This window comes from Scyliorhinus torazame, chromosome 3 (genome assembly GCF_047496885.1).
Source record: "Scyliorhinus torazame isolate Kashiwa2021f chromosome 3, sScyTor2.1, whole genome shotgun sequence".
NCBI classification, from domain to species: Eukaryota; Metazoa; Chordata; class Chondrichthyes; order Carcharhiniformes; family Scyliorhinidae; genus Scyliorhinus; species Scyliorhinus torazame.
The window spans coordinates 5,689,546-5,706,671 of NC_092709.1; the positions used below are offsets into that span (position 1 = coordinate 5,689,546).

The 17,126-nt window shown below is 48.3% G+C and overlaps 1 protein-coding gene across 1 annotated transcript in view; it reads right to left on the reverse strand.

The window, feature by feature from the left end:
- LOC140408226 (broad substrate specificity ATP-binding cassette transporter ABCG2-like) overlaps nt 1–17,126 on the reverse strand; it is a 119,176-nt gene that overhangs the window by 31,499 nt on the left and 70,551 nt on the right. The window contains exon 10 of the mRNA XM_072495159.1: nt 16,454–16,701. Within this exon, the coding sequence (XP_072351260.1) occupies nt 16,454–16,701 (248 nt within the window). The remainder of the gene's footprint in view (nt 1–16,453; nt 16,702–17,126) is intronic.

Below are 17,126 nucleotides of genomic sequence, written 5' to 3' on the forward strand. Positions count from 1 at the left end.
TGCCAGGGGCTTAGACGGGGCGGAGTTTGTAAGGAGCATCCAGGAGGGCTTCTTAAAACAATATGTAAACAGTCCAACGAGGGAAGGGGCGGTACTGGACCTGGTATTGGGGAATGAGCCCGGCCAGGTGGTAGATGTTTCAGTAGGGGAGCATTTCGGTAACAGTGACCACAATTCAGTAAGTTTTAAAGTACTGGTGGACAAGGATAAGAGTGGTCCGAGGATGAATGTGCTAAATTGGGGGAAGGCTAATTATAACAATATTAGGCGGGAACTGAAGAACATAGATTGGGGGCGGATGTTTGAGGCCAAATCAACATCTGACATGTGGGAGGCTTTCAAGTGTCAGTTGAAAGGAATACAGGACAGGCATGTTCCTGTGAGGAAGAAAGATAAATACGGCAATTTTCGGGAACCTTGGATGACGAGTGATATTGTAGGCCTCGTCAAAAAGAAAAAGGAGGCATTTGTCAGGGCTAAAAGGCTGGGAACAGACGAAGCCTGTGTGGCATATAAGGAAAGTAGGAAGGAACTTAAGCAAGGAGTCAGGAGGGCTAGAAGGGGTCATGAAAAGTAATTGGCAAATAGGGTTAAGGAAAATCCCAAGGCTTTTTACACGTACATAAAAAGCAAGAGGGTAGCTAGGGAAAGGGTTGGCCCACTGAAGGATAGGCAAGGGAATCTATGTGTGGAGCCAGAGGAAATGGGCGAGGTACTAAATGAATACTTTGCATCAGTATTCACCAAAGAGAAGGAATTGGTAGATGTTGAGTCTGGAGAAGGGGGTGTAGATAGCCTGGGTCACATTGTGATCCAAAAAGACGAGGTGTTGGGTGTCTTAAAAAATATTAAGGTAGATAAGTCCCCAGGGCCTGATGGGATCTACCCCAGAATACTGAAGGAGGCTGGAGAGGAAATTGCTGAGGCCTTGACAGAAATATTTGGATCCTCGCTGTCTTCAGGGGATGTCCCGGAGGACTGGAGAATAGCCAATGTTGTTCCTCTGTTTAAGAAGGGTAGCAAGGATAATCCCGGGAACTACAGGCCGGTGAGCCTTACTTCAGTGGTAGGGAAATTACTGGAGAGAATTCTTCGAGACAGGATCTACTCCCATTTGGAAGCAAATGGACGTATTAGTGAGAGGCAGCACGGTTTTGTGAAGGGGAGGTCGTGTCTCACTAACTTGATAGAGTTTTTCGAGGAGGTCACTAAGATGATTCATGCAGGTAGGGCAGTAGATGTTGTCTATATGGACTTCAGTAAGGCCTTTGACAAGGTCCCTCATGGTAGACTAGTACAAAAGGTGAAGTCACACGGGATCAGGGGTGAACTGGCAAGGTGGATACAGAACTGGCTAGGCCATAGAAGGCAGAGGGTAGCAATGGAGGGATGCTTTTCTAATTGGAGGGCTGTGACCAGTGGTGTTCCACAGGGATCAGTGCTGGGACCTTCGTTGTTTGTAGTATATATAAATGATTTGGAGGAAAATGTAACTGGTCTGATTAGTAAGTTTGCAGACGACACAAAGGTTGGTGGAATTGCGGATAGCGATGAGGATTGTCTGAGGATACAGCAGGATTTAGATTGTCTGGAGACTTGGGCAGAGAGATGGCAGATGGAGTTTAATCCGGACAAATGTGAGGTAATGCATTTTGGAAGGGCTAATGCAGGTAGGGAATATACAGTGAATGGTAGAACCCTCAAGAGTATTGAAAGTCAAAGAGATCTAGGAGTACAGGTCCACAGGTCATTGAAAGGGGCAACACAGGTGGAGAAGGTAGTCAAGAAGGCATACGGCATGCTTGCCTTCATTGGCCGGGGCATTGAGTATAAGAATTGGCAAGTCATGTTGCAGCTGTATAGAACCTTAGTTAGGCCACACTTGGAGTATAGTGTTCAATTCTGGTCGCCACACTACCAGAAGGATGTGGAGGCTTTAGAGAGGGTGCAGAAGAGATTTACCAGAATGTTGCCTGGTATGGAGGGCATAAGCTATGAGGAGCGATTGAATAAACTCGGTTTGTTCTCACTGGAACGAAGGAGGTTGAGGGGCGACCTGATAGAGGTATACAAAATTATGAGGGGCATAGACAGAGTGGATAGTCAGAGGCTTTTCCCCAGGGTAGAGGGGTCAATTACTAGGGGGCATAGGTTTAAGGTGAGAGGGGCAAGGTTTAGAGTAGATGTACGAGGCAAGTTTTTTACGCAGAGGGTAGTGGGTGCCTGGAACTCACTACCGGAGGAGGTAGTGGAAGCAGGGACGATAGGGACATTTAAGGGGCATCTTGACAAATATATGAATAGGATGGGAATAGAAGGATACGGACCCAGGAAGTGTAGAAGATTGTAGTTTAGTCGGGCAGTATGGTCGGCACGGGCTTGGAGGGCCGAAGGGCCTGTTCCTGTGCTGTACATTTCTTTGTTCTTTGTTCTTTGTATGTCCGTCCTTGGCCTGCTGCAATGTTCCAGTGAAGCCCGGCGCAAACTGGAGGAACAGCACCTCATCTTCCAATTCGGCACATTACAGCCTTCCGGACTTAACATCAAGTTCAACAACTTCAGACTGTGAACTCTCCCCTCCACCTTCACCCCATTTTTATTTCTATCAATTTATTTTCATTTCTTCCATCCATCTGTTTTCCCCTCGCCTTTATCCCCACTTCCCCCATGCCACTTGAACTATCTGTCCCTAGTTGCCCTTTGACACACTGCTCACCTTTGTTCTGCCATTAACACATCCTAATCTCTTTTTGTGCCACTATCTCAGCCTTAATCACCCCCATTTACATGCTCTTTGTCTTTCTGTCCACGACATCTTTGTCAACCTCCACCTATCGCTAACCCCCTTATCCAGCCCTACCACCCCATGCCCCCCCCCCACAACAGTATAAATCTGACCCTATTTCCAGCTCTCCCCAGCTTTGACAAAGAATCACCCAGACTCAAAACATTAGCTCCCTTCTCTCTCCACAGGCACTGTCGGAACTGTAGCGACTGTCCTGTATTTTCCTGTTTTTATTTCAGATTCCAGTATCTGCAGTCATTTGTTTGTATTTAGGCAAGGGAAGTGTTAGGCTGTGCAAAAATAAAGAGGGTCAACAAGAGTGTTCTAAAATGACCAGTTTCTGGGGCTCTGACTCCCGGCAGAATTCCATTGGTGTGTCCAATATAGTCAAGAAATTACTATTTGCATTAACATGTTTAGGAAAGATTACTGTATTTCAAAAATATTTTAATGTCTGTTAATCTGTTCAAAACTATTCTGGTTAATGGGTCAGTTAAAATAGGAAGCACAGGAGGAAATGTCTTAAACATTTATGCCCGCCTTCTGTAAATATTAATTTGTGGCTTACAATACTGTTTCTCAAGTTTAAAATTGGCGACTATTCCCAGGAAGGTTATACCTCAGAGGCATAGCTAACAAAGATGCTCTCTTTCTGGTTGAATCTTCTAAGGGTGGCACAGTGGTTAGCACTGTTGCCTCACAGCTCCAGGGACCCGAGTTCAATTCCGGCCTCGGGTGACTGCCTGTGCAGAGGCTGCACATTCTCCCCGTGCCTGCGTGGGTTTCCTCCGGGTGCTCCGGTTTCCTCCCACAGTCCAAAGATGCGCTGTTAGATGGATTGACCCCTTATTGTCAAAAAGGTTAGGTTGGGTTACGGGGGCGGGATGCTCTTTCCAAGGGCCAGTGCAGACTCGATGGGCTGAATGACCTCCTACTGCACTGTAGGGATTCAATTAAAACAACAAGTTAAAACAGCAGGGGAAGAGAGAGCAGCTTCAGAGAAGAAATTGCGTGGGGAGAGTTAGGGGCATTGACACTATTCTCTGTGGCCAGGATCGAGAGTCCTGAAGGTTGGTTTGCCTGCCTGGTGCCCAGGGTTCAGCCTATCTGATCTCCACTGCAGAGGAACTTGGAGTGGGAAAGATCCAATTGTTGTGGTCCACGTCGCTACCAATGACATCGATAGAACCAGAATAAAGGTTCAGTTCTGGGAATATGAACAGCCAGAGGCTAAATTATAAAGTAGAACCAAAAAGGTAATAATCTCCAGATTACTGTCCAAGTCACAAGCTAATTGGCACAGGGTTAATAAGATTAAAGAGGTAAATGTGAAAGGTTGGTGTGGGAGAAATGCGTTTTAAACCATGGGATATTGGCACCAGTACTGGGGCAGGAGGGAGCTGTTCCGATGGGATGGTCTTCACCTGAATCAAACTGGGACCAGAGTCCTGGCGAATCGCATAACTAGAGCTATAGATAGGGTTTAAACTAAATGGTTGGGGTGTGTGGGGTAGATGGGTGTTTCCCAGCACTCACAGCACCGAAAGACGATGCTATTGAATGGGACTCTGTTGCAATGGGGGTTTCAGAGGGGACTGTCCCGCCGAGCCCGCACTTAGTCGCATTTCACTCACCAGAACTCCTCAGTGCAGGAGGAAATCATTTTTGATTCTGCTCTCGACCCTCCCCAAAGCCCCAACTAACCTATAAAGGTTCCCGTACCAGCCTCCCCGAACAGGCGCCGGAATGTGGCGACTAGGGGCTTTTCACAGTAACTTCATTTGAAGCCTATTTGTGACAATAAGCGATTTTCATTTCATTTCATAAAGGGGATCCTCCGACACCCCCACCCCTTCCCCATACTCCACCTGATATGGGCCGGGCATTCCCCAGCCTGACCCCCAACAAGGGGACATTGCCAGTGTGCTGGGATGGCAGTGCCAAGGTGCCCAGGTGGCACCAGCAGGGTGCCATCTGCCTAGAGGGCAACCACCTAGGGGCCTCCGATCCCCTGGGAGATTGTCCAAGTGCCGTTCCGTCTGGTCCCTGTTTGTGGGCGCCAGTACTGAATGGCGTCGCCTAAGGTCACCGAGGTGAAGCGGTTAGATACCAATCCCTCGGGTAGATCAGGCGAGCTGCCTATTAGAGTGAGACTAACTACTCACTCTAATAGGCAGATTTTCCAAAGACTGATCCTGCTCACATCCTGTTAGATCTCACGAGAAATGGCAAGCCGGGTAGATCCTGGAAGAGGCCACCACTGGCATCTATCGGCTGTGTCATGTCCCTGTTCTCCTGAACAGGGGTGTAATGCAGCTGGTAGATTGCGTCCTTTGTATCTGAATGCATGAAGCATTCAGAATAAAATTAATGAGTTTGCAGCCCAAATGGAAACTAAGGGGTCCGATTTGGTGGCGAATACTGAGACATGGTTACAAGGAGACCAGGTCTGAAAGTTGAATATCTAAGGGTACTCAGTATTTTGGAAGGATAGACAGAAAGGAAAAGGAGGTGATGTAGTTTTGGTAGTAAAGGAACGGATCAGTACTGTAGTGAGAAATGATACAGGCACTGAGATCAAGACGTGGAATCAGCCTGGTTCAAAATAAGAAGTTCAGAAGGGAGGGAGACAGAAAGTAAGAAACTATAGACCAATTAGTTTAATATCTGTCGTTGGGAAATTGTCAGAATCCATTATTAAGGGGGTGTTACGGCACCCTGGGCAAGCGCGCAGTCAATTCCAGTCCCACAGACCACGAAGGCCCAACACACTTGAATTACCCAATAATTTGCTTGTAGTTTCTGTGACCTTTTGCCCTTTACTGCTCCAATGACTTACAGGCACCAGACTTGTAAGTGAAGCACAACAACAGTTTATTTATAACAAAAATAGAGATAAGACATGCAATAATTATCATAGAATAATGGCCAGCTAATCTACTACCTCCCCCCCTTTACCGTCCCACCCTCTGCCCAAACACACACAAGACAGTCACACATAAAGGGCAGGGAAAAGGATAAAGATAAGAGGGATGAAGATTAAATGGAAGATGAGTGTCTTTGCTTTGGATGTTGAAGTCATTGAAAAAATGAATGAAATGAAAATCGCTATTGTCACAAGTAGGCTTCAAATGAAGTTACTGTGAAAAGCCCCTAGTCGCCACATTCCGGCACCTGTTCGGGGAGGCTGGTACGGGAATTGAACCGTGCTGCTGGCCTGCCTTGGTCTGCTTTAAAAGCCAGCGATTTAGCCCAGTGTGCTAAACTAGCCCCTGTAGCAGCAGGCTGTCCTCCCAGGAAGCAAAATGATTGCAATGATTGATGAAGATCTTCTGGCTGGAGAACACCCATTTCTTAAAGGTACTCTCACTGCAGATATTTATATACACACCCATTTATAAACACCCATTTCTTAAAGGTACTCTCACATGACAGTTTCCAGATTCATTGCAATGTCTTCCAGCTTTACTGAGGAGAAAACAGAGTCTCCAATTGGATGTCTGGGAGAGAGAAACTCAAAGAGCCTCCTTCAGCTCTTGAGTTCAACACTAAGCTAAACCGGAAACAGTCTAACAGAGGAAGGAACAAAGGTGAAGTCCATCTTAAACTGAAACACAAAAAGGAATCTCGGGAGGACCACCATTTTAACCGCCTGCACCCTACCTGCCAGTGACAGGGACACCATGTCCCATCTCTTAAAGTCCTCCTCCATCTGTTCCACCAACCGCGTTAAATTAAGCCTGTGTAATGTACCCCAATTCTTGGCTATCTGGATCCCCAAGTACCGGAAGTCCCTTGTTACCTTCCTCAACGGTAAATCCTCTATCTCTCTGCTCTGCTCCCCTGGATGCACCACAAACAACTCATACCCTGAAAAATCCCCAAACTCCCCAAGTATCCGCATTATCTCTGGCATCCCCTCCGCCGGGTCCGCCACATATAGCAACAAATCATCCGCATACAGAGATACCCGGTGTTCTTCTCCTTCCCTGAGTACTCTCCTTCACTTCCTGGAACCCCTCAATACTATGGCCAGGGGTTCAATCGCCAGTGCAAACAATAACGGGGACAGAGGACATCCCTGCCTCGTCCCTCTATGGAGCCGAAAATAATCAGACCTCCGTCCATTCGCCATCGGGGCCCTATACAGCAACTGTACCCATCTGATATACCCATCTCCAAAGCCAAATCTCCTCAGCACCTCCCACAAATAATCCCACTCCACTCTATCAAATGCTTTCTCGGCATCCATCGCCACCACTATCTCCGCTTCCCCCTCTGGTGGGGGCATCATCATTACCCCTAGCAGCCTCCGTATATTTGTATTCAGCTGTCTCCCCTTCACAAACCCAGTTTGAACAAGAACAAAGAACAAAGAAATGTACAGCACAGGAACAGGCCCTTCGGCCCTCCAAGCCCGTGCCGACCATACTGCCCGACTAAACTACAATCTTCTACACTTCCTGGGTCCGTATCCTTCTATTCCCATCCTATTCATATATTTGTCAAGATGCCCCTTAAATGTCCCTATCGTCCCTGCCTCCACTACCTACTCCGGTAGTGAGTTCCAGGCACCCACTACCCTCTGCGTAAAAAACTTGCCTCGTACATCTACTCTAAACTTTGCCCCTCTCACCTTAAACCTATGCCCCCTAGTAATTGACCCCTCTACCCTGGGGAAAAGCCTCTGACTATCCAGAGGCTGTGTAATGTACCCCAATTCTTGGCTATCTGGATCCCCAAGTACCGGAAGTCCCTTGTTACCTTCCTCAACGGTAAATCCTCTATCTCTCTGCTCTGCTCCCCTGGATGCACCACAAACAACTCATACCCTGAAAAATCCCCAAACTCCCCAAGTATCCGCATTATCTCTGGCATCCCCTCCGCCGGGTCCGCCACATATAGCAACAAATCATCCGCATACAGAGATACCCGGTGTTCTTCTCCCCCCCTGAGTACTCCCCTCCACTTCCTGGAACCCCTCAATGCTATGGCCAGGGGCTCAATCGCCAGTGCAAACAATAACGGGGACAGAGGGGAGTACCTCTATGGAGCCGAAAATAGTCAGACCCCCGTCCATTCGTGACCACACTCGCCATCGGGGCCCTATACAGCAACTGTACCCACCTGATATACCCATCCCCAAAGCCAAATCTCCTCAGCACCTCCCACAAATAATCCCACTCAACTCTATCAAATGCTTTCTCGGCATCCGTCGCCACCACTATCTCCGCTTCCCCCTCTGGTGGGGGCATCATCATTACCCCTAGCAGCCTCCGTATATTTGTATTCAGCTGTCTCCCCTTCATAAACCCAGTTTGGTCCTCGTGAACCACCCCCGGGACACAATCCTCTATCCATGTTGCCATTACCTTGGGCAGAATCTTAGCGTCCACATTCAGGAGGGAAATGGGCCTATAGGACCCGCATTGCAGCGGGTCTTTTTCCTTCTTTAGGAGGAGCGATATCGTTGCCTCTGACATAGTCGGGGGCAGCTGCCCCCTTTCCCTCGCCTCATTGAAGGTTCTCATCAGTAGCGGGGCCAGCAAGTCCATATATTTCCTATAGAATTCAACTGGGAATCCGTCTGGTCCCGGGGCCTTTCCCGCCTGCATGCTCCCAATCCCTTTCACTACTTCCTCCGTCTCAATCTGTGCTCCCAGTCCCGCCCTCTCCTGCTCCTCCACCTTAGGAAATTCCAGCTGATCCAGAAAGCACATCATTCTCTCCTTCCCATCCGGGGGCTGAGCTTCATATAATCTTTCATAAAATGCCTTGAACACTCCATTCACTCTCTCCGCTCCCCGCTCCATCTCTCCCTCCTCGTCTCTCACCCCCCCTATCTCCCTCGCTGCTCCCCTTTTCCTCAGTTGGTGGGCCAGCAACCTGCTCGCCTTCTCCCCATATTCGTACTGTACACCCTGTGCCTTCCTCCATTGTGCCTCTGCCTTACCCGTAGTCCAGAAGTCAAATTCTACATGTAGCCTTTGCCTTTCCCTGTACAGTCCCTCCTCTGGTGCCTCCGCATATTGTCTGTCCACCCTCAGAAGTTATTTCAACAACCGCTCCCTTTCCCTACCCTCCTGCTTTCCTTTATGTGCCCTAATAGATATCAGCTCCCCTCTAACCACTGCCTTCAGCGCCTCCCAGACCACTCCCACCTCAACCTCCCCATTATCATTGAGTTCCAAGTACCTTTCAATACACCCCCTCACCCTTAAACACACACCCCCGTCTGCCAATAATCCCATGTCCATTCTCCAGGGTGGAAGCTGTTGTTTTTCCTCCCCTATCTCCAGGTCCACCCAATGTGGAGCGTGATCCGAAATAGCTATAGCTGTATACTCCGTCCCCGTCACCTTCGGGATCAGTGCCCTTCCCAAAACAAAAAAATCTATTCGTGAATAAACTTTGTGGACATAGGAGAAAAACGAAAACTCCTTACTCCTAGGTCTACTAAATCTCCAGGGGTCTATTCCTCCCATCTGCTCCATAAAGTCCTTAAGCACCCTAGCTGCAGCCGGCCTCCTTCCGGTCCTGGACCTCGATCTGTCCAGCCCTGGGTCCAGCACCGTATTAAAATCTCCACCCATTGCCAACTTCCCCACCTCTAGGTCCGGGATACGTCCTAACATGCGTCTCATAAAGTTGGCATCATCCCAGTTCGGGGCATATACGTTCACTAATACCACCGCCTCTCCTTGCAATTTGCCACTCACCATCACTTATTTGCCCCCACTATCCGCCACTATGGTCTTTGCCTCAAACATTACCCGCTTCCCCACTAGTATAGCCACCCCCCTGTTTTTTGCGTCTAGCCCCGAATGAAACACCTGCCCCACCCATCCTTTGCGTAGACTGACCTGGTCTATCAGTTTCAGATGCGTCTCCTGGAGCATAACCACATCTGCCTTAAGTTTCTTTAGGTGTGCGAGTACCCGTGCCCTCTTAATCGGCCCGTTCAGCCCTCTCCCATTCCACGTGATCAGCAGGGTTGGGGGGCTCTTTACCCCCCCCCCCCTTGTCGACTAGCCATCCCCTTTTTCAATCCAGCTCCTCACCCGGTTCCCACGTAGCCGTATCTCCTCCCAACGGCGCCCTCCCGCCCCGACCACCCCACCCCATACCAGCTCCCCCTTCTCCCCAGCAGCAGCAACCCAGTTAGCCCCCCCCCCCCCCACTAGATCCCAAGCTAGCGTAATTGCACCCCCATGTTGCTCCCAGAAGTCAGCAAACTCTGGCCGACCTCGGTTTCCCCCCGTGACCTCGGCTCCCACTGTGCGAGGCCCCCTCCTTCCTGCTTCCCTGTTCCCGCCATGATTACCATAGCGTGGGAACAAAGCCCGCGCTTCCCATTTGGCCCCGCCCCCAATGGCCGGCGCCCCCAGCTCCTCATCCTCCCTCCCCTCCTCCCCCACGACATGGGGAAGAGAGAAAAGTTACAGGGTCGCAGGATTAACAACTTGGGAAATCATCTCTTCCCCCTTTTCCCCCCCTTCACCCCACATATTCACCCCACTACTTTGTCCCAAACGTTCTTTTTCTAGCCCGCTTATTCCAGTTTCTCCTCGACAATAAATGTCCACGCCTCTTCTGCCGTTTCAAAGTAGTGGTGTTTCCCTTGATGTGTGACCCACAGTCTTGCCGGCTGCAGCATTCCAAATTTAACCTTCCTTTTGTGCAGCACCGCCTTGGCCCGATTAAAGCTTGCCCTCCTTCTCGCCACCTCCGCACTCCAATCTTGATATACGCGGATCACCGCGTTCTCCCACCTACTGCTCCGAGTTTTCTTTGCCCATCTGAGGACCATCTCTCTGTCCTTATATTGGAGAAATCTCACCAATATGGCTCGAGGAATTTCTCCAGCCCTTGGTCTTCGCGCCATAACTCGATAGGCTCCCTCCACCTCCAGCGGGCCCGTCGGGGCCTCCGATCCCATTAACGAGTGCAGCATTGTGCTCACATATGCCCCGACGTCCGTCCCTTCTGCACCTTCGGGAAGACCAAGAATCCTTAAATTCTTCCTCCTCGCATTATTCTCCAGCACCTCCAGCCTTTCCACACACCTTTTGTGTTGTGCCTCGTGCATCTCTGTCTTCACCACCAGGCCCTGTATGTCGGCCTCATTCTCAGCAGCCTTTGCCTTCACGACCCGAAGCTCCTGCTCCTGGGTCTTTTGCTCCTCCTTTAGCCCTTCAATCGCCTGTAATATCGGGGCCAACAGCTCCTTCTTCATCTTTTTAAGTTCTTCCACGCAACGCCGCAGGAACTCTTGCTGGTCAGGGCCCCATATTAAACTGCCTCCTTCCGACGCCATCTTGCTTTGTGCCTGCCTTCCTGGCTGCTGCTCTAGAGGATCCACCGCAATCCGGCCACTTTCCTCTCCTTTTTCCATCCGTATCCAGGGGGGATTCCCTTCTGGTTTACCGCACAGTGTTTTTAGCCGTTAAAATTGCCGTTGGGGCTCCTATTAAGAGCCCAAAAGTCCTTTCCACCGGGAGCTGCCGAAACGTGCGACTTAGCTGGTCATCGCCGCACCCGGAAGTCCCCAGGAGAGATGTAGTTGAGGGAGATAAGATGCTAAAGGGGATTGACAAAGTTAGACGTTGAGTGGATGTATCCCCTTGTTGGAAATTCTAGAACGAGAGTTTTAGGGTAAGGGGTCGCAGATTTAAAACCGAGATGAGGAGAAACTACTCCCAGAGGGTTGTAAATCTGTGGATTTCGCTACCCCAGAGTGTGGTGGATGCTGGGACAGTGCGTAAATTTGAGGAGGAGACGGACAGATTTTTAATTGGGCTTGAGTCTGAGATGAGATCAGCCATGATCGTATTGAATGGCGGAGCGGGCTCGAGGGGCTGAATGGCCTACTCCTCCTAGCTCTTATATCGTGTCTCAGGTTTCAATAGAACACAAGAGAAGGGTGATGGGTCAAGTGCTCAGTGAGCACCGTCAATTAGAATCATTTTGCTAACTATCCGTGTGCAAGGGGCAGCACGGTGGCTCAGTGGGTTAGCACTGCGGCCTCACGGTGCTGAGGTCGCAGGTTCGATCCCGGCTCTGGGTCACTGTCCATGTGGAGTTTGCACATTCTCCCCGTGTTTGCGTGCCCCCACAACCCAAAAATGTGCAAATTAGGTGGATTGGCCACGCTAAATTGATTCCAGCGATGAGGGGTTTGTCGTTTGAAAAGAGATTGAGCAGTTAGGCAGGTAAAGGGAACCAGCAGTCAGGAACTCAGGAGCCTCAGCCCTTGACTCTGTCCAACAGGTATGAGGCACTTGCTCCCTGTGTGAATGGCGAACAGGGCTGCAGGAAGGATGAGTCAGCTGACCAAGGCACCATGGTTCAGCAGGCCATTCAAGGGAAGGGAGTAAATAGGCAAGTTGTAGTTGTAGGGGATTCTATTATCAGGGGGATAGATAGTATCCTTTGTGAGCAGGATAAAGAGTCCCGCATGGTATGTTGCCAGCCCGGTGCTAGGGTGCGGGACGTCTCTGACCGGCTTGAAAGGATACTGGAGAGGGAGGGGGAGGATCCAGTTGTTGTGGTCCATGTCGGTACCAACAACATAGGCAAGTCTAGGAAAGAGGACCTGTTTAGAGATTATAAAGAGCTAGGATTCAAATTAAAAAACAGGTCCTCAAGGGTCATAATCTCCGGATTACTGCCCGAGCCACGTGCAAATTGGCATAGGGAGGCAAGAATAAGGGAAGTTAACACGTGGCTGAAAGAGTGGTGTGGGAAAGAGGGGTTCCTTTTCATGGGACACTGGCATCAGTTTTGGGACAGGGGGGACCTATGCCGTTGGGATGGTCTCCACCTGAACCGAGCTGGGACCAGTGTTCTGGCGAAAAGAATAAATAGGGTGGTCAATAGGACTTTAAACTAAAGATTGGGGGGGAGGGAAAGTCAGGGAACCAAGAGGTGAAGTAATCAGTGGGCAGCGTAGCTGCTTAGGAATACAAAAAAGCACGAAAAGACAAAACTCAGGAGAGGTTACGATAGTCCCCATCCCACAAAATATGACACAGTGTATGGAATGAAATTAAATCAATAGCACTAAACGACATGGGGTCGGATGATGTGGAGTCTGTGTGGGAAGAGTTGAGGAACCACAAAGGCAAAAAAACCATAATGGGAGTTATGTACAGGCCTCCTAACAGTGGTCAGGACCAGGGGCACAAGATGCACCACGAAATAGAAAGTGCATGTCAGAAAGGCAAGGTCACAGTGATCATGGGGGACTTTAATATGCAGGTGGACTGGGTAAATAATACTGCCAGTGGACCCAAGGAAAGGGAATTCATTGAATGTTTACAGGAGGGCTTTTGGAACAGCTTGTGATGGCGCCCACGAGGGAACAGGCCATTCTGGACTTAGTGTTATGTAATGAGCCAGACTTGATTAAAGATCTTAAAGTAAGGGAGCACTTAGGAGGCAGTGATCATAATATGGTCGAATTCAATCTCCAATTTGAAAGAAAGAAGGTAGAATCAGATGTAAAGGTGTTACAGTTAAATAAAGGTAACTACAGGGGCATGAGGGAGGAACTGATGAAAATCGACTGGGAGCAGCCCCTAGTGGGAAAGACAGTAGAACAGCAATGGCAGGAGTTTCTGGGAGTAATTGAGGACACAGTACAGAGGTTCATCCCAAAGAAAAGAAAGGTTATCAGAGGGGGGATTAGGCAGCCATGGCTGACAAAGGAAGTTAGGGAATGCATCAAAGCAAAAGAGAAAGCCTATAATGCGGCAAAGAGTAGTGGGAAGTCAGAAGATTGGGAAGGCTACAAAAACAAACAGAGGATAACAAAGAGAGAGATAAGGAAAGAGAGGATCAAATTTGAAGGTAGGCTAGCCAGTAACATTAGGAATGATAGTAAAAGTTTCTTTAAATACATTAAAATCAAACAGGAGGCAAAAGTTGACATTGGGCCGCTCCAAAATGACGCTGGTAATTTTGTGATGGGAGACAAGGAAATAGCCGAGGAACTGAATAAGTACTTTGCGTCAGTCTTCACAGTAGAAGACATGAGTAATATCCCAACAATTCCGGAGAGTCAGGGGACAGAGTTGAATATGGTAGCCATCACAAAGGAGAACGTGCTAGAGAAACTAAGAGGTCTACAAATTGACAAATCTCCGGGCCCAGATGGGCTACATCCTAGAGTTCTAAAGGAGATAGCTGAAGAAATAGTGGAGGCATTGGTGATGATGTTTCAACTGTCACTGGAGTCAGGGAAAGTACCAGAGGATTGGAAAATCGATGTTGTAAGCCCCCTGTTCAAGAAGGGAACAAGGAAAAAGATGGAAAATTATAGGCCAATTAGCCTAACCTCGGTTGTTGGCAAGATTCTAGAATCCATTGTTAAGGATGAGATTTCTAAATTCTTGGAAGTGCAGGGTCGGATTAGGACAAGTCAGCATGGATTTAGTAAGGGGAGGTCGTGCCTGACAAACCTGTTAGAGTTCTTTGAAGAGATAACAAATAGGTTAGACCAAGGAGAGCCAATGGATGTTATCTATCTTGACTTCCAAAAGGCCTTTGATAAGGCGCCTCACGGGAGACTGCTGAGTAAAATAAGGGCCCATGGTATTCGAGGCAAGGTACTAACATGGATTGACGATTAGCCGTCAGGCAGAAGGCAGAGAGTTGGGATAAAAGGTTCTTTTTCGGAATGGCAACCGGTGACGAGTGGTGTCCCGCAGGGTTCAGTGTTGGGGCCACAGCTGTTCTCTTTATATATTAACGATCTAGATGACGGGACTGAGGGCATTCTGGCTAAGTTTGCCGATGATACGAAGATAGGTGGAGGGGCAGGTAGTATGGAGGAGGTGGGGAGGCTTCAGAAAGATTTAGACAGTTTAGGAGAGTGGTCCAAGAAATGGCTGATGAAATTCAACGTGGGCAAGTGCGAGGTCTTGCACTTTGGAAAAAAGAATAGAGGCGTGGACTATTTTCTAAACGGTGACAAAATTCATAATGCTGAAGTGCAAAGGGACTTGGGAGTCCTAGTCCAGGATTCTCTAAAGGTAAACTTGCAGGTTGAGTCCGTAATTAAGAAAGCAAATGCAATGTTGTCATTCATCTCAAGAGGCTTGGAATATAAAAGCAGGGATGTACTTCTGAAGCTTTATAAAGCATTAGTTAGGCCCCATTTAGAATACTGTGAGCAATTTTGGGCCCCACACCTCAGGAAGTACATACTGGCACTGGAGCGGGTCCAGCGGAGATTCACACGGATGATCCCAGGAATGGTAGGCCTAACATACGATGAACGTCTGAGGATCCTGGGATTATATTCATTGGAGTTTAGGAGGTTGAGGGGAGATCTAATAGAAACTTACAAGATAATGAATGGCTTAGATAGGGTGGATGTAGGGAGGTTGTTTCCATTAGCAGGGGAGACTAGGACCCGGAGGCACAGCCTTAGAATAAAAGGGAGTCACTTTAGAACAGAGATGAGGAGAAATTTCTTCAGCCAGAGAGTGGTGGGTCTGTGGAATTCATTGCCACAGAGGGCGGTGGAGGCCGGGACGTTGAGTGTCTTTAAGACAGAAGTTGATAAATTCTTGCTTTCTCGAGGAATTAAGGGCTATGGAGAGGGAGCGGGTAAATGGAGTTGAAATCAGCCATGATTGAATGGTGGAGTGGACTCGATGTGCCGAATGGCCTTACTTCCACTCCTATGTCTTATGGTCTTAAATTGTCCTTGAATTGGAAAAAATGAATTGGGTACTCTTTTTAAAAAACATTAAAAAAAATTTTTTTTTAACTATCCGTGTGCTCCTGTCTAGAAATTCCTTCCACAGTTAACTACAATTGCTACAAAAGAACAGGAAACAAAACAGAAGCGATCTAGCAGTATCACAGCTTTATCAGCATCATTAGGTGCAATATAACCTCAATTCCAGGCAGCATTGCCATCACTACCCCGAAGAGAGAGATCAACAATTAAAACAGAAAAAGCTGGGAAAACTAAACGGGTCTGGCAGTGTCTGTGGAGAGGGAAACAGAGCCAACATTCCCACTCCAAATTACTCTCCATCACACGCTGCCAGACCTGCTGAGTTTATCCAGCATTTTCTGTTTTAATTTCAGATTTCCAGCATCCGCAGTATTTTGCTTTCATTGATTTTCTGAATGTCGACTTTAAGGAAAGACTTGCATTTGCATATCAACTTTCACAACTTCAGGATGCTTTCAAAACCCTTTCCAGCCAATGAAATAGTTCTGGAGTGTTAGTTATTGTTGGAACTTGGGAGATATGGCAACTGGTTTTCACAAAGCAAGATTCCACAAACAGCTATGTGATAATGGCCACGCCGCCTGTAATGATTGAGGGACGCTGGCTGGACAAGACACCGGAGGAGCTGTCGTTCTTCGAATATCACCAAGGGCTCTTTTACTTTTGGCCAGGAGGATACAGAGGCCCTAGATTTAATGCCTCACCCAAAATGTACTCGTGAAAGCGTCAACAGGACTGGAGAGTCAGCCTGGGGTTTGGCGTTTAAATCTCCGAAGTGAGAGCAAAGCCCCAATTCAGACACAAAGGCAACTGAGTCACATTTTCAGCTTTTATGTGACTGCAAATCAGCTGGCACTTACAGTCAGCTAGCAAAGATAAACCTCTAAAGGGCACAAGGAATCTCCGCTGAGTCTTACCGTCAAAATTGGGACCCGGGGGTCACTCCGGTACTTCTTGAATATCCGGTTACATAACCAGTTCAACTGGTGGAAGAAGGATGTGCGTGGGATTTGTTGCTGGGAGAGAATCATCTGCTGCAACTTGCTATAACTCGACAGTTTTTCCAATTCCAGCAGCAGCTCCTTGAAATATGATGATGCGTGATAGGTACACACAAGTCTGGAACAGGCCGTGGGAGCGGCCTCCTTCTCAGCACTTTCAAAACCTACATTGAAATGTTGGAAAATAACGACGGACGTTACAATGAGATTTGCACTTCATAGACTCGGAGAGCACAGGAAGCCTCGAAAGATCGATCTAACCCCCGCCTGCTCTCTGAACCCGCTGACCTTTCCTTCTTCACCTCTATATCCAAATCTCTGGATCATAACAACTGCTGCGTTAACGTTTATTTTCTCAGTTTTGAACATATTCATCAACTGAACACCCACAACTCTCTGGGATAGAGAATTCCAAACACTCACAGCCTCTGAGTAAGGAAAAAGACCCCCAGAAATGGACTCTCCCAGCGCAGTACTGCGGGCGGGACTGCTGCACTGTTGGGAGTAATTCTGACAAAGAGCAAAGGACCCCTCTTGGTGGCCTGGCCAGGATTTACCACTCAAATCAAATCACAAGAGCAGATTAGCT